The following is a 25,706-nucleotide window of genomic DNA, read 5'->3' on the forward strand; positions in this document are numbered from 1 at the left end:
CTGCTCTCCAAAGTTCTCTGCAGTTCCTTGCAGTCATGGGCAGAGCAGTAGCCATACGAAGGAGTGAAGTATCGACAAGAAGCTCAGAGACCTCGGCCTTCACCCTGCCTTGTGCAGCTGGTTCCTGGACTTCCTGTCCGATCGCCGGCAGGTGGTAAGAGTGGGCTCCCTCACCTCTGTCTTTCTGACCCTCAGCACACATACCTCACAGGGTTGTCTCCTTGGCCCCCGCCTTTACTCTCGAAGCACCCATGACTTCTGTTGCCCCCACAGCTCCAATCTGCTAATTAAATTTGCAGACGACACTACACTGACTGGCCTAATCTCAAATAATAACGAGGCAGCCGACAGAGAAGAAGTCATCACCCGACACAGTGGTGTCAAGAAAACAACCTCTCCCTCATTGTGACAAAAACAAAGGAGCTGGTTGTGGATTACAGGAGGAATGGAGACAGGGACCAAAATCATCATTTCCAAGTCTGTTATTGATACAAAATGCACATTATAATATTGATCATGACACAATGTATTTTAGATACTGTTAATGACATAAAAACATGTTTATAGATTGTTACTGACAGAGAATCGTACAATTTGTGTTCCGTGTGTTATCGGAATGTACTTGCCTGTGATGCTGCCACAAGTCAGTGTTTCTCTGTTTCCTGTACCTTCCCGTACTTGTGCACTTGGCAATAAATTCAACAGGACCTGAGAAATCTCAGTGAGATTTGATTAGTGATGATCATCTTGGCAGCTCGGTAGGTCGAATGCATGAGACAGTACACTGTTAAATGCAAAACCCTGAACAGTGTCGATGATCAGAGGGATCTTAGACTCCAAGTTCATCGCTCCCTGAAAGAGACTGCACAGATTGATTAGGTGGTTAAGAAGGCAAATGGCATGGTTGTCTTTATTAGTTGAAGCATTGAGTTCAAAAGTCGGGAAGTTGTGTTGCGGCTGTGACGAGCCAGCGGTCGTACTGTGACTGTTTCTTTAAGAGCGCCGGCGTGAGGAGGCGGGGACTATGACGTCAGTCACAGGCTGACAGCGCTGACTGTCGACTGAACCATAAGAGAGAGAGAGAGCGATCTGCAGACAGGCAGTCGGCCAGTCTAAAGACAGAGAGAGAGACTGGAAAAGCTGATCGCTTCAGTTACTCGCAGCTGAGGCTTGGAAATCTCCTATGCCCACAAGAGTGGGTTGATCATCGGTACACGGAACCACAACGAATGTGTGTGGCTGTCACTTCGTATATTCCATAGGAGGTGAGTTTTGGAATATCTTGTGTTAACCCTTGCCTGGGTACGTTGTGTGGCAACCCCTGGAAGACGGTATTCCTGTGACAGGTCACTTTCGCTGATAACTCGTATGTGGACGGATTCAACGGATAAGAACTTCGTCGACGGTTATTTTGAAGTAACAGCCTTTTCTCTACGTTTCACCCTGGATTACAAATATCTCTTTCCCATCATTTATTCCGTGGATTACTGAACTTTCCTACTTTACCATCTCAAGACTCTGAGCTTTGTTCCCTCACTTTCGATAGTCTGGGAATTATATTTACACATATATACACTTAACACTGGTAACTTCCCTTTATTTCATTAAGTTACTACATCATAAGTAGAAACTAATAAAGAGAATGGCTTTAACATCAAAACCAGACTCCAGTGTGAACTCTATTGCTGCTGGTTCGTTTCTAAAACGTCACACTTCGTAACAACAATTTTATAAACTAGTTAGACCACATCTGGAGTGTTTCATACTGTTCTGGTCGCCCCCATCCTCGGAAGGATATCAGGATATCGGAGAGGGCGCAGAGAGAGGTTTACCAGGGCACTGCCTGGATTAGAGGGCATGAGCTATAACGAGAGGCTGGACAAACTTGTGTTGTTTTCTCCAGAGCGGCGCAGGCTGGGGTGAGACTGGATGGACGTTTGTAAGATAACGAGAGGAATAGATAGAGTGGACAGACGATATATTTTTCCTGGGGGTTGAAATGACTAATACATTTTAAGGTGAGAGGAGATGTGAGCGGCAAGTTTATTTCTGTCCACAGAGTAGTGGGTAGCTGGTTCTCAGTCGGGGGGGGGGGGGGGGGAGGGGGGGGAGAGAGAGAGAGAGAGAGAGAGAGAGGAGGAGAGAGAGAGAGAGGAGAGAGAGAGAGGAGAGAGAGAGAGAGAGAGAAGAGAGAGAGGAGAGAGAGAGGAGAGAGAGAGAGAGGAGGAGAGAGAGAGGAGAGAGAGAGAGAGAGAGAAGAGAGAGAGAGAGAGAGAGAGACCGACCAAAGCCGTCACGTGATTCCCTTTGCCCCTCCCATTTAACCGTAGATGGGCAGCATCTGTGCATTCTGTTTCCGAGGCCCCGCCCTCCGGACACTGAAACGATCGCTTCGCGCATGCCCAGCTTCTCCGGTCGGACGGTGTTTTCTTCTCCGCTCATTGCTGAAGTGGGTCGTCTGTGTGATCGGGGAAGGCTTTTCGTCTCCACGGTCAGCATCCCTGTCTGCTGAGCGAAGATATCACTTTCCCATCGGTGAGTATTGAGACCGATCCCGAGCGGGGAGATCCAATGTTGGCCGTGAGCCCCGAACTGAGGGCCAGTTACTCATTTATTTTCCAGTTATCTGGGCTCGTCAGAAATGTGTCCCCTTCACATAATCTGCATTGAACGATCCAAACCAGGAGTACAGGGTGTCTATTTCCTCAGAATTGAAATGGAAGTCCCGCCGACAGGTCACGTGAGGCTGTGTATCGCAGATTCACCCCGCCCTCCGCTTTGTGACGCAAGATCACGTGGTGTGTTTTTCGGCCACTTAGTCAGATTAACATTCCCCAATTCGGCTCGCTTCCTGAGGCTCCTCGCATTTGTCCTGGAGCGTTATGGCTGTTGTCTTCTCCCGGACTGGGGTGGGTGAGAAAGGAGAACGTCCCAGGTTGTGGGGATCTTTGATTTCACTGCCTGCTTTACCGAGGGACTGGGAAGTCTAGGGGGGGAGGATGGTTTCTGTGATGTGCTGATCTGTATCCAAAGGTCTCTGCCGTTCCTCACAGTCACGGGCGGAGCAGTTACCATGCAAAGCGTGAAGTGCCCGGATGGGAACTTTCTATGGTGTGTTGATAAAAATTTGGTGAGGGTCAAAGTATATATGGCAAAGTTCTTGTTGTTCTTCTAACTCTGTCATTTTCGAATCTTTTATACAGTAGTATGTATCATTAATTCAGTAGCTGTGGTGTGTTCTGACATCTCCGGACCGGCTTTTCCATGTTTACAACAGTAGGACTAGACCCGTGAGTCTGGCGTTCAAACTGTGTTTGGAAATTCCCCCACCCCTCACTGTCACCAGTCTGTCATTCGGTGGAAATCAGGCAGAATCTCAAGTTGCTGGAGATCTGCACTAAAAACTAAATGTTTGCAGTCATTCTGACGAAACGTCATTAACCTGAATTGTAAAGTTTGTTCCCCTCCCCGCAGCTGTTCCTTACCTGCTGAGTGTTTCTGGTAATTCCACTTTCTTTTTATTACATTTAACCTGGAAATGGAAATGACTCGATCTGTGATAGTAGAACAGTAAAGAAAGCACAACTTTCCCCTGTCAATTATCCTGGTACCAGTTTGTCTGTATTGCTGGAAATGTGTTCAGTGCAGTTGTTGCTAACGAGGTTCACATGAATAATCTCAGGAGTGATCGGCGTTATGTGTGAGGAGCATTTGATGGTTCTGGACCTGTGCTCAATGGAGTTCAGAGGGACGGTGGGGGTGGTGGGGGGATGTATGGTTAAGTAAACCTACCGAATGCTGAAAAGCCTGGATACAGTGGACATGGAGAGGATGTTTCCATTAGACAGAGAGTCTGTGATCTGACAGACTCTCACAGTCTCAGAATAAAGATGCTTCCCGTTAAAATTCAGTTGAGATTTTTTTTTGCATTAGGTGTCCGAAGTGTGGAATTTGTTGCCACAGAGGTTGGTTGAGGCTGTGATTTGGGTATATTTATGACAGAGATTAATATATTCAAGATTGCTAAATAGCTTCAAGGTTACAGGAGGAAGGCAGGAATATGGTGTTGGAATAAAAACCAGCCATGTTTAAATGGTGGAGCAGATCAGATGGATCAAATCACCTAATTCTGTTCCTTATGTCTTACCATGACTGAATGATGGCTCCTTCTTATCCCATATTCTTTTGTGTCATGTGAGGGAAAATAAAAGATTGTTCACTGAGATCATTATATCTGCCTTCAACGTTTAAATTTCAGTGAGTTTTGTTCTTAGTAACATTAAGCAGAAATGTTTTGGTTCTGCTTTTTATTGTTAATGTGCTTCATTATCTTTCATGTTAACGTTAGACCTGCAGTGAGAGATTTATTGGAAGAAAAACCACAACTGAAGATGAGGGAACAACAACAAGTGAACCAGCCCGAGGACTGAGAGCATCAACTGGAGAGAACCCATCTGACTCGGAGATTCCAGTGATTCAGTCAGGAGAAAGTTTGGTGAGTCTCATTTACTCAAACACTGGTCCTTTATACATTACGTACCTGTACAAGGGAAGGTAGGAAACAGCTGGAGCGAGACTGAATGTGCCCTGAAGAACCAGTTATGCCTCTGTCAGACCCAGTTGCAATCACTCCAGGTCTGGTAATGTGCTTCCAGCAGCCCAGCCCTTTAAAACCACTCCCATTTTGTGGAAGTCGAATCTGGAGAGAGTCTCTCATAGACTGTATAAGTACAAACTCTTTATTCCAAGTATCTGGGGCTTACTCAGTTAGTCGCTCAAACAGGAACAGTCAATGACTGTTCCTGCCCAATCCACTAACTGACTAACAATTCCCCTTCACCACAGATATATCCATCCAGATACTCCCCACACAAGACATGCTGGAGCCAAAGTTATTTACTACATGACAGGCTGGAGCCCCTAAAGACAAATTACAAAATAATTACACAATACACAATTTGTACACAAATATAAAATGGCTTATACACACAGAACAGACTGAAGCTGTCCTATCTCTGCACATGAACACACAAGGCGATGAGCGTCCTGAAACCCTAGCTAGCTACCTTCAAGAAGAAATATGGCTCAGCATGGCTTAGTACATCTACTGATCATCAGCAGTTTCTTTCAGAAAATCAGGCTGCTATTTTTTAACGAAGTGTTAAACCATACTTCATCATTCCCTGCTTTTTGATTGTTACATGAGCAACAAAACAGTAATTTTTTTTACAGAGAAAGCAACCGAATACAGTTTTGACTTCTCAGTGGGTAAAAAATGGCATACAACAGTAACTATAACAATGATATGTACAACTATTAGGCCATAATGCAATATTATGCCTCACATATTACCAAACAGGCCTTCGAAGATCACCATTTTGACTCTTCAGTGAACCTGTGTAAATCCTGCCCTAATTTCTTGATGCTGTCAATCTCCTAGGCAATGTGCTTGGAGAGGAATGTAATGTTATTAGACTCATCAAGGATATAGGTGCAGCATTCTGTGTCAATAATAGCACAGGTTCCCCCTTCTTAGCTAGGATAAAATCTAAAGCCGTAAGATTCTATAGGACTGTTTGCCAGATTGCAATCATTTCAGTGGATATTTCTGTTACTTGGGCCTGTGTTTCTGCCAGGGCCTCTGCAGTATTGTGGTCAGCTCCTCAAGTGCTTGTAGCCAAATTGATTATCTCTCGTGAATTCCCGGCTACTCCATAGGAGAGAAAAACTATCATCAAAGATCGCTCAGTCTCAGTTATTCCTCTCCGCTGCTGGGCACCTGCAAGTATGGCCACGATGCATGTTTCTCAGTGTAGGAAGTTCCGTTTGGTGGGGGCCTGAGATACATCTGTCAAAACACTGTGTCTGTCAGGGCCCCTAGTTCTACCCGTTTGACATAAGTGTGACAGAGACAGAAAGATCGTAACTGGATGCTGGGGTGAGCCCTCTCAAAGACATAAACACAAACACTACTGTTACGCACTCGTAACGGTTTAAATGAACCATATATATTTACCACATATGTGTAAATATAACTCCCAAACCACTGAGCTCAGGGAATACCAAGGTCAAAGTCTTGAGATGGTGAAGTATGAAAGTTCAGTTCAGACATGGAATAAATGACAAGAGAGATATTTGTAATCCAAGGTGAATGTCGAGAGAAGGCAATTATGTTGAATTCCACAAATTCCATGGTGATAAAACGGGATAACAGTCGCCGTAGGTCTTATCTATCGTTCTAAATCCACATACGAATTATCTCCAAAAGTAGCTTATCACAGGAGTACTGTCTGCAGAAGGAACTACCACCCAAGCAAGGGTTAACACACAGGTTTATTCCGCAGGGTACTCCCAATCCAGATCCAACACACAAAGTATTACCGACAGTGATTTCCACAGAATATCCACTCTCACAAGTGGTTACCATAGAACACACCCGAATCCAGCTAAGGGTTAACAAAAGTGGTAGCCACGGGATACTCCAACAAAATCCCCATATGGATTATACGAATTATCACCAACAGTGATTGGTCACAGGGGTACCTCTTCAAGTGAATTACCACACCCAGGCAAGGGTTAGCACAAGTGGTCCTCACAGGATACTCCCAAACCAACAGATCCACTCCAGTGGATCAAACAAAGTGACAATCACACATTCAGTATACAATGGATCAATAATTAACCCACCCTTGTGGGCATAGGAGAGTCCAAACAGTGACCTTTGGCCACTAGGTCCTTTGTTTCGAACTTTCCATCTTCTTTCTTTCTCTCCGGCTGACTGTGTGTCCTTGCTTAAATAAAACAAACTTTGAGCTATGTAAACACAAGCTGCGAGCAAGTGTAAGCACACTGCATGGTCAAATAGTTCCAGCCCTCTCTCTCTCTCTTTGTAAGAATCAAACAGGAGCTGAGAAAGCTGGTGGCTGACATCACTCAGGCAATATCTGTTAAAATGACAGTCCACAGCAAGAAACCGAGAGGTTCATCACTCTCTACTATCAACCAATACAATTTCCTTCAGTCCGAGAGAGTCCTTCTACTCATTTCCTTCAGTAACACGTTTGTAGTCTATTCGATATATCCACCGAGATTGCCCTTTCAGTTTCACAGCTGTCGGAGTGGTCAGTAACACTTGATATGGTCCTCTCCACCGAGGTCTGAGTTTCCCTCGATCGCAGTTCCTGATCAGGATAAATTCCCAGGTTCTATGGTGGGATAGTCACTCCTCTCTGCAGGGTAGTTCTCTTCCTTGTAAGCCTGTCATACCTGTGAATGTAACGCTTGGAAAATTTTGGTTAGTTGGCATATTTATTTCCCCATCTCTTCCAATATCTAATTTTGCTGGTAGGCTTTCTGGGAGCAATGGTGCACAAGGTCTTGGTCCCCAGGATATTCTCATGGGCCATCCATAAATGTTGTAAACTGGTGACAACCCCGCTTTCCCCTATGGGGTAACCTTCGTGGAATAGGGCTAACGGTAGGACCTTCAACCAAGTGAGTCCAGTCTCCGCTGTTAGTCTGGCCAGTTTACTCTTCAGAGTGCCATTGGCTCTTTCCACTCTGCCAGCGGCCCATGGGTGGTGTAGACAGTGGAATTGTTGCTGGATAGCTAGTTCATTACATACCCCTTCGTTTACTTTCACCATAAAGTGTGGGCCATTGTTGAACTCAGCATCTCAGGCAGGCCGTACCTGGGAATTATATCCCATAATAATACCTTCACAACAGTCATATTAATGGTAGTTGGAATAGCTTCAATCCATCTACTAAACACATCTATAATAACTAAGCAGTATCTATAGCAATGTACTCTAGGCAATTCAATAAAATCAACTTGTAGACACAGAAAAGGATCCACCTGTCAAGGGAGTTGTACCCGGTGTGCAGGGTACAGGTTACCAACCATTCCCTCCTTTCCCAGGTGTGTACAATTATGTATCTAATCGGCCAATATTGGTAAAAACTCTGTAGGAACACAAACCTGTCCCACTGGGTGATCCAAAAACCTAGGTTGGGGTCTTTCTGGCACCCCATCTGGGACCACAGTTTGTGCTCCTCCTCAGAGGTGTCCCCCTGAAAATTACGTACCTCCCACATGTCCGGGAAACCCGTTCTGCTTTAGTCATGGAGGGTTGCTTGACGGGAACACGAGGAGGCTACAACTACTGAGGATTGTGCCGCACTTTTCACTGTCTGATCTGCTAGAGCATTGTGTTTAGTGACACAGTCGGACATGCGGGTGTGGGCTGCACATTTAATAACAGCCAGAACTCAAGGTAGCTGCAGAGCGGTGAGTAAGTTGTTTACAATGGTGGCATTACTAATGGGGTGGCCAGAGGAAGTCAGGAATCCCCATGTTCCCAGAGAGCCCCGTAGTCATGTACAATTCCAAATGCATAACGGGAGTCTGTGTAAACGTTCCCACTTTAGTCTGTTGCTGGGATACAGGCACGAGTCAGAGCAAACAGCTCAGCCTTCTGGGCAGAGACAGCTGCTTCAAAAGAGGCTTGCTCAATTACTTCACTGTCCGTCACTATTGCATCGTTTCCCTGCTGGATCCACAAAAGAGCTTCCATCCTCATAAAATTGCTTCGGGCTAGAGGGGGATATTGCAGAATGGATGGGAGAGTCTGTCCTTCCTTCACGGTGATCCGGACAGGGGGACAGTTGGTGCGACCGACTTCATGGCCTGAATTTGCTCAGAGATGGGGTACAGCGTCTTGGGATCGGTCAATATTAAAAGTGTGTCTCACCAAATGTCCCGCCTTCACCTCAGACTCCTTCCAGTATCGGAGTTGGACCGCAGCCAAGTCTTGCCAGTCTCCCTCGGTGCTGGAGGCTTGTTTCAGCAAGGTGTAGGCAATGAACTCTGGGCTCTTTGGCTTGAACCCAGGGCAAACACTAACAGTGGAATGGGGATCTCTCCAATCATCATGACTGGGAACTTCTGTCCCTCGAGGGGTGCATAATATTGACTTTCCTCAGCTGAGCACCCCCTAATGTCACAGCACAGAGTCACATGGGGGTCGACCACTGGCAGAAGGGGTTCAGACGCAGTGGAGTCCAGATTAAATGCCCACCACTGGGAGGTCAGAAATTGGGGAAGCTATCAGTTGTTCACCTGTCACAGGGTGACACCATTGCCTGTGCAGAGAATCTCGACTTCCAACAGACAGAGCAAGTCTCTCCCTGCTGGATTACACCCCCGACTGTTATGTGAATACGTACGTTCCGTGCCTTCAAACCCAGACAGAGTGAATGTTGCGTCTGATAACTGCAATCCCTTTTCCGATACTATTTCCCGATTGAGAGTGGTTGTAGTTGCCCCCATATCAATCATAAACGGAACTGGAATAGCAGCAACTGTCAATATTACATTGGGCTCTTCCTGAGGGCTGGTACTCATGGTAGGAAGCATCTTTGCTTGTCAATTTCTAAATGGGTTGTTGTCCCCACCTGTCCCTTGGTAGGTTGTTGTTCCCATTTCTGATCCGCAGATATAGCCCGCTCGCATCCTCCTTCCCACTGAACATATTCACCTTTAATATTCTTTTCATATCTTTTTATTATTATTATTATTCAAAAATAGCACAAGTGCATCGAAGTAACAACACTTACAATGCCTCATAAAAGAGGAAATTATCTTGAGGATTGAAAATTTTGTGAATTAAACTAAAAAGAAAAGTGAGGGGAAAAAAGAAGGAACCCATTGGAGGTACAACCCCAGAGCCAAGCGTCATACAAAAAGCTTCTAAAAATAAACATCAAACCACCAAAAAGAAAGAAAAGATATATCAAAAAAATTTACATTTAGATCGTGGAGGAAATCTATCAGTTAACTGAAATGATAATAATGAGCAGATGATCCCCATCTTTTCTCAAAATCAAATAAAGGTACAAAGGTTCGACTTCTAATTTTCTCCAAGAGACAGCATCACCTGAGAGAGCCATTGTGACAAAGTAGGAGCTGATATATCCTTCCATTTCAACAAGATGGCCCTCCTAGCTATCAATGTAACAAACATGTTGGTCAGACACAGAAATACCATGGATATTTTGAGGAATTATTCCAAAAAGCATAGTTAATTTATTAGGTTGTAAATTGATTCTGAGTGCTTTAGAAATTGTCGAAAAGACTGACTTTCAAAACTGTTTTAATATAGACATGACCAGAACATATGTGTCAGTGTGGCTATCTCATTTTTACATCTATCACAATACTTGTCAACATTGGGAAATATTTTTGGAAGTCTCTCCTTCGTCAAATGGTAATAATGTACAATTTTAAATTGAATCAGTGAATGACTAGCACAGATCGAAGAAGAGTTAACCAGCTTCAGAATCCATGTCCAATCCTCCCATATAAAAGGGAAATTGAGTTCCTTCTCCCAATCTTGTTTAATCTTAAGTAAAGGACGCTTATCCCTTTGTAATAATAAATGATAAATTCTTCCAATAGAACCTTTCAACAAGGGGTTCATATTCATAATAGTATCTGACAAATCAGCCTCCAATATGTAAGGAAAATTACTTAAATATTTTTGTAAAAAATGTCTAACTTGAAGATATTGTAAAAAATTTGAATATAAGAGAGAATACTTATCGACAAATTGTTCAAAAGACATCAATCTGCCTTCTTTAAATAAATCCAAAAAAGAATTAATACCTTTATTTTCCCAAAGTAAAAAAAAAATTGGAGCACTCCAAGAAGGTTTAAAAAGTAATTATGGTAAATTATACTACAAAGTTTAACTTTTTTACGATTAAAAAAAATTGCGGAACTGGTTCCAAATTTGTAAAGAGTGCTTAACCACAGGATATAGGTTTAAATTAGCAACTTTAGCTAATTGTATAGGTAGAGTAACTCCTAATAACGAAGTTAAATAAAACTGTTTCACATCTCTCAGTTCCTGGTCTACCCAGATTGGCTGTTCATTCCTATCAACCCAATATAACCAGAAGGACATACCAGAAGTTACCAGCCCAATAATACATTCATAGATTAGGCAAAGTGAGACCACCATCCTTTTTTAACTTTTGCAAATGACATTTACCAATTCTTGGTCTTTTATTATCCCAAATAAAAGATAGAATAATAGAATCAATCCGATCAAATAACTTCTTAGTAAACAAAAACAGGAATATTCTGAAATAAATATAAAAGTTTTGTTGGGCGGAAGCAGACACTTTGCTTGCTTCCTCTGGAATAATCCCAAAAATTGCTGTAAGTGGATTAGGTTGAACATCCACATCTATAACTTTAGATAATATTCCAAACACATCCCTCCAAAAATTGTTTAAACTTACACATGACCAAAACATATGAGTTAGAGTAGCCACTTCTGCATTACATCTGTCACAAATAGGGCTTATATTAGAAAAAATATGCACCAATTTATCTTTGGACATGTGGGCCCTGTGTACTATCTTAAACTGAATTTAGATATGGCATGTGCAGATAGGTGAATTATTGACTAAATAATAAATTTTACTCCACTGATTATCTGAAAGTGAATGTTGAAGTTGTACTTCCCAGGTGCATTGAACCCTGTCATTAGGCGACATGCGAGCATTCATTAACTGTTTATCAAGGATTGCTATGAATTGTTTTTGAAAAGGTTTAAACTGAAAAATAGCATAAGCCAAATTTAAAGAGCAGGCTGAGGGGTAAATTGGTAAAAAATCACGTAAAAAATTCCCAACCTGTAAATATTTGAAAAATGTGTATTAGAGATATCATATTTGTCCATTAACTGTGAAAAAGACATTAAACACTCTTGTAAAAACAAATCTTAAAAAGTCCACTAAAGGAGGAAAATTGGCTTTATAAAGATCCTGATATTTTTTAGTAATTATAACACCTAAATATCTAAAAGAATCCATAACTTTAAAAGGAATATTATCATATATAGAGACAGATTCATTTAAAGGAAGTAATTCACTTTTACTAAAATTTATTTTATATCCTGAAAGGTCTCCAAATTTGTCTTATAATTTTAGCAAAGCAGGAATAGATTATTCAGGCTTGGATATACATATCAATAAATCATCAGTGTAAAGAGAGATCTTGTGCATGGCCTCATTCACAAAAATCCCATGAATATTTTCGGCTTCACAAAGAGCAATAGCAAGGGGCTCTAATCTTAAGTTACATAACAAAGGACTTAATGGGCAACCTTGGCTTGTCCCCCGTGATAGCTGAAAAAAGGAGACCTACAGTTATTAGTGACAACAGTAGCAATAGGAGCTTTATATATCATTTTAATCCAATTATTAAAATTAATACAAAAACAAAATTTATCTAAAGTATTAAATAAATATTTCCATTCGATTCAATCAAATGCTTTTTCAGCATCCAAAGATATAAGGCATTGTGGAGTTTTAGAAGAAGGTGAATGTATAATGTTAAATAATCTCCGAACATTTGAGAAAGAAAAATGACCCTTTATAAAGCCTGTTTGATCTTTAAAAATGACTTTACCCAAAATACTCTCCAATGGATTGGCCATCATCTTTAAGTGAATCTTAGCTTCAACATTCAATAATGAAATACGTCTGTATGAGGCAAAATCAAAAGGATCTTTATCCTTTTTGAGAATTAAAGAAATAGAAGCTTCATAAAAAGTAGCGGGTAAATCACTTTTCACAAAAGATTCTTTAAACATCTCCAACATATATGGAGAAAGCAATTTTCCAAATTTTTAATAAAATTCTACAGGATAACCAGCAAGTCCCGGGGCCTTACCAGTTTGCATTGAGAAAATAGCTTTATGAATTTTGGATTCAGTAATTTAGGCATCCAGAGTTTTTTGATCCTCAACAGAAATTTTAGGAAAAGCAATCGTTCGTAAAAAAAAAACATTCATTTCAGAAGAGTCCACTGGACATTGAGATTTATAAAGTTCAGTATAAAAGTCTTGAAAAATCTTATTAATTTCTTCATAATCCCGAGCCAGGGTACCATCTTTTCTACGAATTTTCAAAATTTGCCTCTTGGCTCCAGCTCATTTTAATTGAGATGCATGTAGTTTATTATTTTTATCTCCAAACATATAAAATTGGGTCTTTAACTTAAGTAGATAACCTTCAATTAAATGAGTTAATAATAGGTTATATTATGATTGAAGTTCCACCCTTTTTTTAAATGTCAATATTAGGGGAGGTCACATAGATATTATCTAAATCTTTAATTTGTTTTGAAATTTTATCTAATTTTGCTTTAGTCTGTTTTTTAAGTTTAGTTGAATAAGAAATAATCTGACCACATAAAAATGCTTTGAATGTATCCAATATAATTAATTTCGACATACCTCCTATATCATTAAAAAGTAAAAACTTCTTTTATCTGGCTTTTGATAAAACTGATAAAGTCAGAGCTTTGCAATAAAGTCTGAGACATGTGCCATGGTGGACGGCCAAAAATGTCATCGTCAAATTCAAAGGACAAACTCAAAGGCGCATGATCAGGTATAGCAATAGCGTCATATTCACAGTTTTTAACATTAGGCAAAAGACAGGGATCAACTATAATATAATCAATCCTTGAATATATTTCATAAACATGGAAAGAAAAAAAATATTCTCTGTTATCAGGGTGTAAATGCCTCCATAATTCGATCAACCCAAAATTGGTCAAAAAAGAGTTAATAACTGACGCAAAATGATTTGTAAGTCGTTGATTAGTTGAGCTCTTATCAATCATAGGATTTAAGCAACAGTTTAAAAACCCCACCCATTAACAACATATACTCATTTAAATCTGGCAGTAAAGCAAATATTTTTTTTTAAAAAGCAGGATAATCTAAATTAGGACCATACAAATTAACCAAAACAACCTTTCTATTACAAATCACTCCTTTAACAATTAAAAATCTACCATTAGAATCTGACTCAATATACTCTTGAGTAAATATATTAGATTTAATAAAGATAGACACACCCTTAGTTTTGCTCTGAGAAGTAGCATGGAGTTGTTTTCCATTCCACCAGCGAAAAAATCTATTCTGATCTCCTGCCTTGATATGCGTCTCCTGAGCAAAAATTATATCAGGTTGGAATCGATTAATAATTTGAAGTCTTTTTTGTTTAATAGGATCATTCCAACCACGTATATTCCAAATTATTACATTAATCCATTTAACTGCCATACTATAATTTTATTCTAATTTACTTTATACATGCGCAGAACACATACCAATACGGGATTATCAAAGATGGCAGTGATGAAGAATAAAGCCATATAGAAAACACGCATGCTCTGGAACCACCCAATGGGAAAAAACTCCTAACTCTAAACCCACCCACCCTCCAAAAAGCCTGAAAAAACGGCAAGTGAACTAAGATAGATGCGAAGACATGGGCCACTCTGTTGGTCTCGTCTCTGCCTCCCCCCAGCCAGTACATAAAATATATAAAATGACCTTGCAAGAAAGACAGTAAAGTCTCAACAAAGGAGAGTCTTTACATTCTATCATGTGTTAAACAGAAAAAGAACCAAAATAATATAATCTCTTAGAGAGAAAAACCAGCCCCATCTTAAGTTTAGCTTTAAATCCCTAAGAAAACTTTAAATTCAGTTATAGGGTGCTATAATAAAACAGATTTAAAAAAGTTAATAGTATACTTAACTGAACTGAATTGATAGAAATATTAATTAGTAAAATCATAGTAACTTAACCCTCCCAGATAAATATATAAAAAGAAACCCTGTTGGTAGAAAAAAAGACTACCAGTTAGTAATTTAAGAAATAACAACAAAAATCAAACCAAATATTAGATAAAATGAACAAATCCTTTTATCCTCTTTTCTCAGTCAAATATGTAATTAAACATTTAAACAGTCAAACTTGATCAACAAACCAGTTGCAAATCTGACTTTTTAAAGCATAATTTAGCAAGCAAACCACATATGGACAATATGCAAAAGCTTTGGTGAGAAAATCCTTCATTACCCATTACAGGGCTGCTACATAGGTTGTGTGAGAGTGCAGATGAACTCGATCAAACCCAGGGGAGATCAAAGTACTTATCAACAGTGATTTGCTAGCTGTGAAAACGATTACCTCTCTGTATAAAATTCACTGTGCACATGTCACTGAGTTAAAAAAAGTGCACAGTACATGATTTAACTGCACACTGGTCATTACAAATTAGAGGGGACATTGGTGGGAAGGTGGTGAGACCTCCAGCGTCCCTGATGTCCTCACCTACAAGATGTGGACCCTGCACGTTAAGGAGTTGGAACCTGAAATGGATGAATTCCGGATCATCCAGGAGTTGGAGGGGGTGATAGGTATGACATGAAGAGAGGTGAGTTGCACCCAAGGTGCCGGACACAGGAAACTGGGAGAGAGTCAGGAAGGGGAATGAGGTTAAATAGCCATTGCAGAGTACTCTTGTGCCCATCAAACACAACAAAAGGTAGACCACTGTAGAAACTGGTGGTGAAGGGGATTACCTGACAGAGAAAAGTCAAAGGGGTGATAGGTGATTCATTAGTTAGGGGAACAGAACAAGAGGGGACTGATATCCAAGTGGTAAGGCATGCTAGTGCTAGTGTGGGTGGAGCGGGTGATGTGGTTAAAATAAACTGCAAGGGGAATGGGAGCCAGAATGACCAAACAGAGACCTAACGGAGATGGGAGTAGACTCTCACATGGTGGATTGGATAGTGGACTACTTGACAGATAGATGTGCGGTTGGGAGACTGTAGGTCTGACACGGTGGTCAGCAGCACAGGGGCGCTGCAGGGAACCGTACTCTCTCCGGTCCTGTTCACCCTGTACACATCAGACTTCCAATATAACTCGGAGTCCTGCCATGTGCAGAAGTTCGCTGATGACACGGCCATAGTGGGGTGTGTCAGGAATGGACAGGAGGAGGAGTATAGGAAACTGATACAGGACTTTGTGATATGGTGCAAATCAAACTACCTGCGTCTCAATATCACCAAGACCAAGGAGATGGTGGTGGACTTTAGGAGATCTAAGCCTCATATGGAGCCAGTGATCATTAATGGAGAATGTGTGGAGCAGGTTAAGACCTACAAGTATCTGGGAGTACAGTTAGACGAGAAGCTAGACTGGACTGCCAACACAGATGCCTTGTGCAGGAAGGCACAGAGTCGACTGTACTTCCTAAGAAAGTTGGCGTCATTCAATGTCTGTAGTGAGATGCTGAAGATGTTCTATAGGTCAGTTGTGGAGAGCGCCCTCTTCTTTGCGGTGGCGTTTTGGGGAGGAAGCATTAAGAAGAGGGACGCCTCACGTCTTAATAAGCTGGTAAGGAAGGCGGGCTCTGTCGTGGGCAAAGTACTGGAGAGTTTAACATCGGTAGCTGAGCGAAGGGCGCTGAGTAGGCTATGGTCAATTATGGATAACTCTGAACATCCTCTACATAGCACCATCCAGAGACAGAGAAGCAGTTTCAGCGACAGGTTACTATCGATGCAATGCTCCTCAGACAGGATGAAGAGGTCAATACTCCCCAATGCCATTAGGCTTTACAATTCTACCGCCAGGACTTAAGAACTTTTTAAAAGCTATTATTAATGCTTTTTGAGATAGTGATTTAGATGTATATCATATTTTTTACTGAGTTAAGTAGTGTATGTAATTAGTTTTGCTACAACAAGTGTATGGGACATTGGAAAAAATAAGTTGAATTTCCCCATGGGGATGAATAAAGTATCTATCTATCTATCTATCAGATAATGGAGAGGGTGAATTGAATTGAATTGACTTTATTAGATACCTACTTCATAAACATGAGGAGTAGAAATCTTTATGTTATCTCTCCATCTAAATGTGCAGTGTGTAATTTATGGTAATTTATTATAGATAGTTTGTACATAGGACAGTCAATATAACATTGAAATGCAATTGTATCAGCATGAATTAATCAGTCTGATGGCCTGGTGGAAGATGATGTCCCGGAGCCTGTTGCTCCTTTTGCTGTGGTACCGTTTCCTGGATGGTGACAGCAGGAACAGTTTGTGGTTGTGGTGAATTTGGTCCCTGATATCCTTTGGGCCCTTTTTATACACCTGTCTGTGTAAATGTACTGAATAGTGGAAAGTTCACCACTACGGATGTGCTGGGCTGTCCGCAACACTCTCTGCAGTTTCCTGCAATTAAGGGAAGTACAGTTCCCATACCAGGCAGTGATGCAGCCAGTCAGGATGCTCTCAATTGTGTCCCTGTAGAAAGTCCTCAGGATTTTGGTCCCCATCCCCAACTTTTTCAACTATCTGAGGTGACAGAGGTACTGCTGTGCTCTTTTCACAACACAGCCGTATGTACAGACAATGTAAGGTGCTTGGTGATGTTTATGCCGAGGAACTTAAAGCTGTTCACCTTCTTAACCCCAGATCCATTGATGTCAATAAGGGTTATCCTGTCTCCATTCCTCATGTCGTCCACAATCAGCTCCTTTGTTTTTGTGACAATGATGGAGGATTTGTTTCCTTGACACCAGTCAGGTGTTCAGATCATAGATTCAGCAGTTAGATGGTTGAGCCTGGTGCGATGAATGTGCTGAGCTGTATATATCACAATGCAAGAAGCATCGTAGGAAAGCCAGATGAGCTCAGGACAAGGAATTATGATATTGTAGCCAATATTGGGACTTGGTTGCAGCCAGAAGTGTGAGGGATTTAGAGGAACAAATTTGTAGAGAGATTGCAGACCATGCCAATAAAAAAAAAAGGTTGATTCAATAAGTGATTTTAACTTTCCATATATTGACTGGGACTCCTACACTGTAAAAAGACTAGATGGGGTAGAGTTTGTCAAATGTGCCCTTAATCAGTACGTAGAATTCCTGATGTAGAAGTGTGCAATAAGCTGTTAGGAAATGATCCAGGGTGGTGACAGAATTTGTGATCATAATGCCATGAGATTCAAAGTAAATATGGAAAAAGAGAGGTCTGGACCACGGGTTGAGATTCTAAATTGGAGAAAGGTCAATTTTGATGTTATCAGAAAGGATCTGACAAGTGTGGTTTGGGACAGGTTGATTCCTGGCAAAGGAGTACCTGTAAGTGGGAGGCCTTCAGATGTGAATTTTTGAGGATACAGAGTTTGTATGTGGCTGCCAAAATGAAAGTTGAAAGGTAACTGGTCCAGGGAACCTTGCTTTTGAAGAGAAATTGAAGCCTCGTATATTTTGTTCCTCTAAATGCCTCAGACTGTTGGGGTGCTACTGAGACCCATTAATGACTACAAGTCATGATTCCACGCACTGAGCTCATCTGAATTTTTTTGTTGTCTTCTTTTGGTTTCTCAAAGCTTCTGAATAGTTTTTGTTCTTTTGTTTGCCCTCTCTTTGACATTTACGTTGGCTTTGGCTTCTCATTTTAGCCACAGTTGTGTCCTCCTGTCTTTCTAATGCTTCCACTTCTGTGGAATCACTCAGGTCCCGAATTGCTCCAGAAACCCCAGCCACTGCTGCTCAATTGTCACTCCTACCCTTTCCCTTCCAAACAAGTTTGGCCAGCTTCTCTGCCATAGAAACATGGAGAAGTTCAGTAAAGAAACAGGCTATTTGTCCCATCTAGTCAATGCCAAAAAAGCATTTAAACTTGCAGTGCGATCTGGACCAACTGGCAAAATGGTTTGAAAAATGGAAAAAGGAATTTAATGCAGACAAGTGTGAGTTGTTGCTATTTGGTCTGACCTGCCAAGGGAGGTCTTTCACAGTGACTGGTCGGGCATGGAGGAGTGTTGTAGAAGAAAGGGACCTCTTGTAGAAGAAAGTCCTTAATTCACTGAAAGTGGTATCACAGTTAGATAGAGATGGAAGGGAAGATTTTAGCCTAATGGCCTTCATGAACAAAAATACTGACAACAATAGATGGATGTTATGTTGACTTGTAGAAGACATTGGTGAGGCCTAATTTGGAGTACTGAGTGCAGTTTTGGTCACCAGCCTACAGGAAAGATGTAAAGACTTTGAAAGAGTTCAGAGAAAATTCACAAGGATGTTGCCAGGTCCGGAGTACTTGGGTTATAAGGAAAGATTGAACAGGTCAGGACTTTATTCCTTGGAGTGTAGGAGATTGAGGGGAGATTTGATTGATGGGGTGGGAGTACAACCAGAGGCCATGGGTTAAGGGTGAAAGGTGAAATGTTAAGGGGATCATGAAGGGAAACTTCTTCACACAGACAGTCATCCGGGTGTGCAATGAGCAGCCAGCACAAGTGGTGCATGCGAGCTCAATTTCAACATTTAAGAGGTTCATGTAGGTACCTGGATGGTAGGGGTGTGGGAGTGGGCAGATTAAATAGTTCACCACAGACTAGATGGCCCAAAGGGCATGTTTCTGTGTTGTAATTTTCTACAAGAATGTAAAATATTACAAAAATTAACTCTGTCTTTTTAACAGCTGTGCGGACCAACCATTCACCTCAACAGGAATTTTTTATATGGCATTAAAACTGTGGCACTTTAAGTTAATAATACATAAAAGAAAATCCCAGATGCACATCAAGAAAGACTAATTGCGTGAGACTGTTTCGGTTACTGTGGGGCCAGGCACCCATGCAGCTCAGCAGGAACAGGGAATAATACCAATGGAGAGAGTCCAACTCCGCCAAGGTACAAATTGGAGATGACAGAAATGCCCCATTCTTATAGAAACAGGAAGAGCATCAGGGAATTGATAGTCATTCCAGATACCAGCACTCTGCCCAGTCAGGAGATGATTTCTCTGTCCAACTTGGGTAGAACCTCACTGTAACAGTGTGATACCAGATCAAACCTTGGTAACTCAAGTAATCTCATCTGAAATGTTGTCTTACACCCATTGATGGATTTTGTAAATCTTTTTACAGGTTAAAAACAAGAAAGAATTTGTCTCCAGGAAGTTCAAACAAGGCACACCAGTTTTGTTGTCTCTGTCCAGATATTTAAGAAGTGGAGCATGGGATTCAATCGACCATCCTTCCTGCTCAAACTGTGGGGAGGGATTCACTCGGTCATTTGACCAACTGGCAACCCGTCATTTTACACAGGAGAAAGGTTGTTCACATGCTGAAACAGTGTGAATGGATTCATTCGGTTATCACAATTGAAGGTACATCAGCAAGTTCACACTGGGCAAGGCCATTCACCTGTTCTGTGTGTGAGAAAGGATTCAGTCAGTCTTCCCACCTGTGGACACACCAGTCAGTTCACTCTGGGCAAAGGCTGGTGATCTGCTGAATATCTGAGAAAGGATTCACTCAGTCATCTGACCTAATGGCACACCAGCGTGTTCACACTGGGGAGAGGCTGTTCACTTGCTCAGTCTGTGAGAAGAGATTCACTCAGTCATCCCACCTACACAGTCACCAGCGAGTTCACACTGGGGAGAAGCCATTCACCTGCTCAGTCTGTGGGAAGGGATTCACTCAGTCATCCACCCTACAGAGTCATCAGCGAGTTCACACTGGAGAGAGGCCATTCACCTGCTCAGAGTGTGGGAAGGGATTCACTCGGTCATCCCAACTACTGGCACACCAGCATATTCACACTGGGGAGTGGCCTTTCCCGTGCTCAGAATGTGGGAAAGGATTCACTAAGTCATCCACCTTACTGGTACATCAGCGAGTTCACACTGGGGAGAAGCCATTCAGCTGCTCAGTCTGTGGGAAGAGATTCATTCAGTCATCCTACCTGCAGAGTCATCAGCGAGTTCACACTGGGGAGAAGCCATTCAGCTGCTCAGTCTGTGGGAAGAGATTCACTCAGTCATCCCACCTACAGAGTCATCAGCGAGTTCACACCGGGGAGAGGCCGTTCACCTGCTCAGACTGTGGTAAGAGATTCACTCAATCTTCCATCCTACATAGTCATCAGCGAGTTCACACTGGGGAGAGGCCGTTCACTTGCTCAGAATGTGGGAAGAGATTCAGTGATTCATCCAGCCTACAGAAGCATCAGCGAGTTCACACTGGGGAGAAGCCGTTCACCTGCTCAGAATGTGGGAAGCGATTCAGTGATTCATCCAGCCTACAGAAGCATCAGCGAGTTCACACTGGGGAGAAGCCGTTCACCTGCTCAGAATGTGGGAAGAGATTCACTCAGTTATCCCAACTACAGAGACATCATCGAGTTCACACTGGGGAGAAGCCATTCACCTGCTCAGTCTGTGGGAAGAGATTCACTGATCCATCCACCCTACTGAGTCATCAGCGAGTTCACACTGGAGAGAGGCCATTCACCTGCTCAGAGTGTGGGAAGGGATTCACTCGGTCATCCCAACTACTGGCACACCAGCAAGTTCACACTGGGGAGTGGCCTTTCACCTGCTCAGAATGTGGGAAACTATTCACTAAGTCATCCACCTTACTGGTACATCAGCGAGTTCACACTGGGGAGAAGCTGTTCATCTGCTCAGTCTGTGGGAAGGGATTCACTGACTCTTCCACCCTACAGAGACATCAGCGAGTCCACACTGGGGAGAAGCCATTCACCTGCTCAGAATGTGGGAAGAGATTCACTCAGTCATCCCACCTACTGGCACACCAGTCAGTTCACACTGGGGAGAAGCCGTTCACCTGCTCAGAATGTGGGAAGAGATTCGCTCACTCATCCAACCTACATAGTCATCAGCGAGTTCACACTGGAGAGAAGCCGTTCACCTGCTCAGAATGTGGGAAGAGATTCACACACTCTTCCACCCTTCAGAGACATCAGCGAGTTCACACTGGGGAGAAGCCATTCACCTGCTCAGAATGTGGGAAGGGATTCACTCAGTCATCCCACCTACTGGCACACCAGTCAGTTCACACTGGGGAGAGGCTGTTCACCTGCTCAGACTGTGGGAAGGGATTCACTCAGTCATCCAACCTACAGAGACATCAGCAAGTTCACACTCGGGAGAAGCCATTCACCTGCTCAATCTGTGGGAAAGGATTCACTCAGTCATCCCAACTTCTGGAACACAAGGCAGTTCATAGTGGGGAGTGGCCATTGTTATGAATCCCTTAGTTTCCTTTGATATGGACTGTCATTTTAAGAGAGATTAAGAAGGTGAATCAGTCTGACTTGCAGCTTGTTTAGTTTTAATTGAGGACACAGACACTCAGAGTCAGACGGAGACGGATGAAAAATGGAAGGATTGAAACCAGGGAAGTAGTGGCCAAAGGTCACTGTTTAGAACTTTCCTATGCCTGCAAGGGTGGGTTAATTATCCACTATCCATTATCCATACATCGAATGTGTGGTTGTCACCTCATTTAACCCATAGGAGTGGATCTGATTTGGGATATCCTGTGGAGACCACTTATGTGTTAACCCTTGCCTGGGTGTGAGGTGTTCATTCATTTGAAGATGATAGCCCTCATGACAAGTCACTTTCGGTGATAATTCGTATGTAGATTTGTAAAGATGATGGATAAAGTCTACAGCAACTGTTCTCTCATTTTAACACTGTGGAACCTGTATAACAGACAGATGGACAGACGTACTTTATTGATCCTGAGGGAAATTGAGTTTCGTTACAGCCACACCAACCAAGAATAGTGTAGAAATATAGCAATATCAAACCATCAATAATTAAATAATAATAAGTTAATCTTTGCAAGTGGAAATAAGTCCAGGACCAGCTTATTGGCTCAGGGTGTCTGACACTCGGAGGGAAGATTTGAAAAGTTTGATGGCCACAGGCAGGAATGACTTCCTGTGACGCTCAATGTTAGATCTCGGTGGAATGAGTCTCTGGCTGAATGTACTCCTGTGCCTAACTAGTACATTATGGAGCAAATGGGAGCCATTGTCCAAGATGGCATGCAACTTGGACAGCATTCTCTTTTACGACACCACCGTCAGAGAGTCCAGTTCCACCCCCACAACATCACTGGCCTTACGAATGAGTTTGTTGATTCTGTTGGTGTCTGCTACCCTCAACCTTCTTCCCCAGCACACAGCAGCAAACATGATAGCACTGGTCACCACAGCCTCGTAGAACATCCTCACCATCGTCTGGCAGATGTCAAAGGACCTCAGTCTCCTCAGGAAATAGAGACGGCTCTAACCCTTCTTGTAAACAGCCTGAGTGTTCTTTGAGCAGTCCAGTTTATTGTCAATTTGTATCCCCAGGTATTTGTAATCTTCCACCATGTCCACACTGACCCCTTGGATGGAAACAGGGGTCACCGGTGCCTTAGCCCTCCTCAGGTCCACCACCAGCTCCTTAGTCTTTTTCACATTAAGCTGCAGATGATTCTCCTCGTACCATGTGACAAAGATTTCCACCATAGCTCTGCACTCAGCCTCATCTCCCTTGCTGTTCGACATAACTGCCTTCTCTCGACATTTACCCTGAATTACAAATATCTCTCTCATCACCTATTTTGTGGATGAACTGAACTTTCATACTTTACCATCTGAAGACTCCAAGCCTTGTTTCCCCCGAGCTCAATAGTTTGGGAGTTATATTTATACACATATATAAACATAACACTGTTAATTGTTGTTTAACTTGCTTAAGTTACTATATTATAAGTGGATACCAATAAGCATTGTGATTTTCACGTCAAAATCAGACTCCAGTAGTAGTCTGTTGCTGCTGGTTCGTTTCTGAAGCGTTACGGTTCGTAACAAAATGGGGCCTGCATCTGGGATATGATCAAATTTGAGGATTGATAAATTATCGATTTCATTGGGGAAATCTCTTTTGATTTATTTCTGTGTGGAAAATTTGCAGCAATGGATGTTGATCGATGTCAGGAAGCGCCAACCTCTGAGGTATTAGAGGACACCAGAAGGATTGAGTTGTTGAGTCTTGCTAGAAGGTTAAAACTTGCTAAGGTGAAATTGACAATGAGGAGGGCACAGATGCAGAGGATAATAGCTGAACATTATGTTTCTGAGAGTGTGTTTAAAGTGGAGGAGTTGGAGGTGTTTCCTGAAAGTAAACCTAGTGAGCTTGAGCTCCAGTACAAGTGAGAAAAATTAAAGATGGAGGCTGCGGAAAGGCAGAGGCAGATTTAGGCTGGAGAGGCAGAAAAACAGACAGAAAATTGTCTCATAAAGTGTAACAAAGGGGAAGGCTTAGCATGCCTATTCTGCTTTGACAGTTGATGAAGCAGCTTTATACTGCACCAATCATCGCCACTGGGCTATAAACGTGCAGGAGCAGTGTGTGGTTCAGTGCTTTGCTCAAAGACATTCACGCTGCCTTGGCTGAGGCTCAAAATCATGACCTTCAGATCACTAGTTCAACACCTTAACCACATGGTCACGCACCACACATTATGACCTAGTGAAACAGGCTGTGCTCAAAGCTTATGAGTTGGTCCCAGAAGCATACAGGCAAAAGTTTAGAAATTTGAAGAAATCTGTGAACCAGACTTATATGGAATTTGCTTATGAGAAATTTGTGTGTATTTCCCGCTGGTGCACATATAAAAATGCAAATGCTGATTTTAACAGCTTGAAAGAGTTGGTTTTAATTGAAGAATTCAAAAAGTGCGTGCCTGATGACATAAAGACGTAATTAGATGGAAATGAATCTGCCACTATGCAGGTGTCTGCTAGATTAGCAGATCAGTTTGCTTTAACTCATAAGGTTATGTTTACCCTGAATAAGAGTTTCAAAAAGAGTAGCAGGGATAACCAGGGTAAACCAGAAATTAATGCTGGGATTTGTCACACTTGTCAAGTTGTGGCTAAACCTAATCAGGTCATCCCAGTGGCCCCACTCCGGCCTATACCTGCATTCAGTGAACCCTTTTCCAAAGTTATAGTGGATTCTGCTGGCCCATTTGCCAAAGACTAAAGCTGGCCATCAGTATCTGCTAACTATTATGTGTACTGCATCCATATTCCCAGAGGCAATACCTCTCAGAAATATTAAAGCTAAAAATGTGTCGAAGGCTCTTACCGAGGTTTTTTTTTACTTTATTCGATTTGCCTCAAGAAATCCAGTCTGATCAAGGAAGTAATTTTACATCTGGGTTATTCCAGCAGGTAGTTTATGAACTGGGAGCAAAACAAATTACATCGTCTACATACCATCCGGAATCACAAGGGGCTTTAGAAACATTTCACTCTACCCCCAAAACAATGATCAAGACATACTGTGTTGAAAATGGAAACGACTAGGATGAAGGAATACATTTGCTTTTGTTCGCAGTAAGAGAGTCGGTTCAGGAATCATTGGGCTTTACTCCATTTGAACTCGTATTTGGTCGCAGAGTGAGGTGACCCTTGACCTTGTAAAAGGAGCGGTGGATTGATGGGGATGTACATGTTAACTTGTTAGACCATGTTTTAAAGTACAAAAATAAACGACACCAATTCTGTAGTCTAGTGAAACAAAACTTAAAGATTTCTCAAAACAAAATGAAGTGTTGGTTTGATAAGCAGGGTTGCGAAAGAAAATACCGGGTGGGGGATAAGGTGCTTGCCTTATGTTGACGAATCCACTTCAGGTGAAATTCAATAGACCGTATGAAATAGTCTCTCAATTTAATGATGTGAATTATGTTATTACAACACACGACCGACGTAAACTAACACAGCTGGTACACATAAATATGATAAAGCCTTATTTTGACAATCAGGCACCATCTGTGAGTGTTGTTGTCAAAATATATGAATCTGGCAACCCTGAGAATGAAACAATTGACTCGTCTGAGACTTTTCACAAGCCAAACATTGTCCCAGTTAGACTAATGAACTCGGTTGTTCCAGAAAATATTGATAACAAGTTGGCTCAT

The 25,706-nt window shown here is 42.1% G+C and overlaps 1 protein-coding gene across 1 annotated transcript; it reads left to right on the forward strand.

Annotated features, from left to right (window-relative positions):
- The first annotated feature begins 2,402 nt into the window (after positions 1 to 2,402).
- On the forward strand, positions 2,403 to 21,963 carry LOC140721270 (uncharacterized). Its single transcript, XM_073036120.1, has 3 exons — positions 2,403 to 2,535; positions 4,349 to 4,495; positions 19,833 to 21,963. The coding sequence occupies exon 3, from the start codon at positions 20,239 to 20,241 to the stop codon at positions 21,961 to 21,963; it is 1,725 nt and encodes a 574-aa protein (XP_072892221.1). The 5' UTR covers positions 2,403 to 2,535; positions 4,349 to 4,495; positions 19,833 to 20,238.
- Positions 21,964 to 25,706: the final 3,743 nt, after the last annotated feature.

Source organism: Hemitrygon akajei, unplaced genomic scaffold (assembly GCF_048418815.1).
Source record: "Hemitrygon akajei unplaced genomic scaffold, sHemAka1.3 Scf000053, whole genome shotgun sequence".
NCBI lineage: Eukaryota > Metazoa > Chordata > Chondrichthyes > Myliobatiformes > Dasyatidae > Hemitrygon > Hemitrygon akajei.

What these genes read in the sequence shown, in the direction of transcription:
- LOC140721270 (XM_073036120.1), top strand. Translation starts at nt 20,239, where the DNA reads ATGGCACACCAGCGTGTTCACACTGGGGAGAGGCTGTTCACTTGCTCA.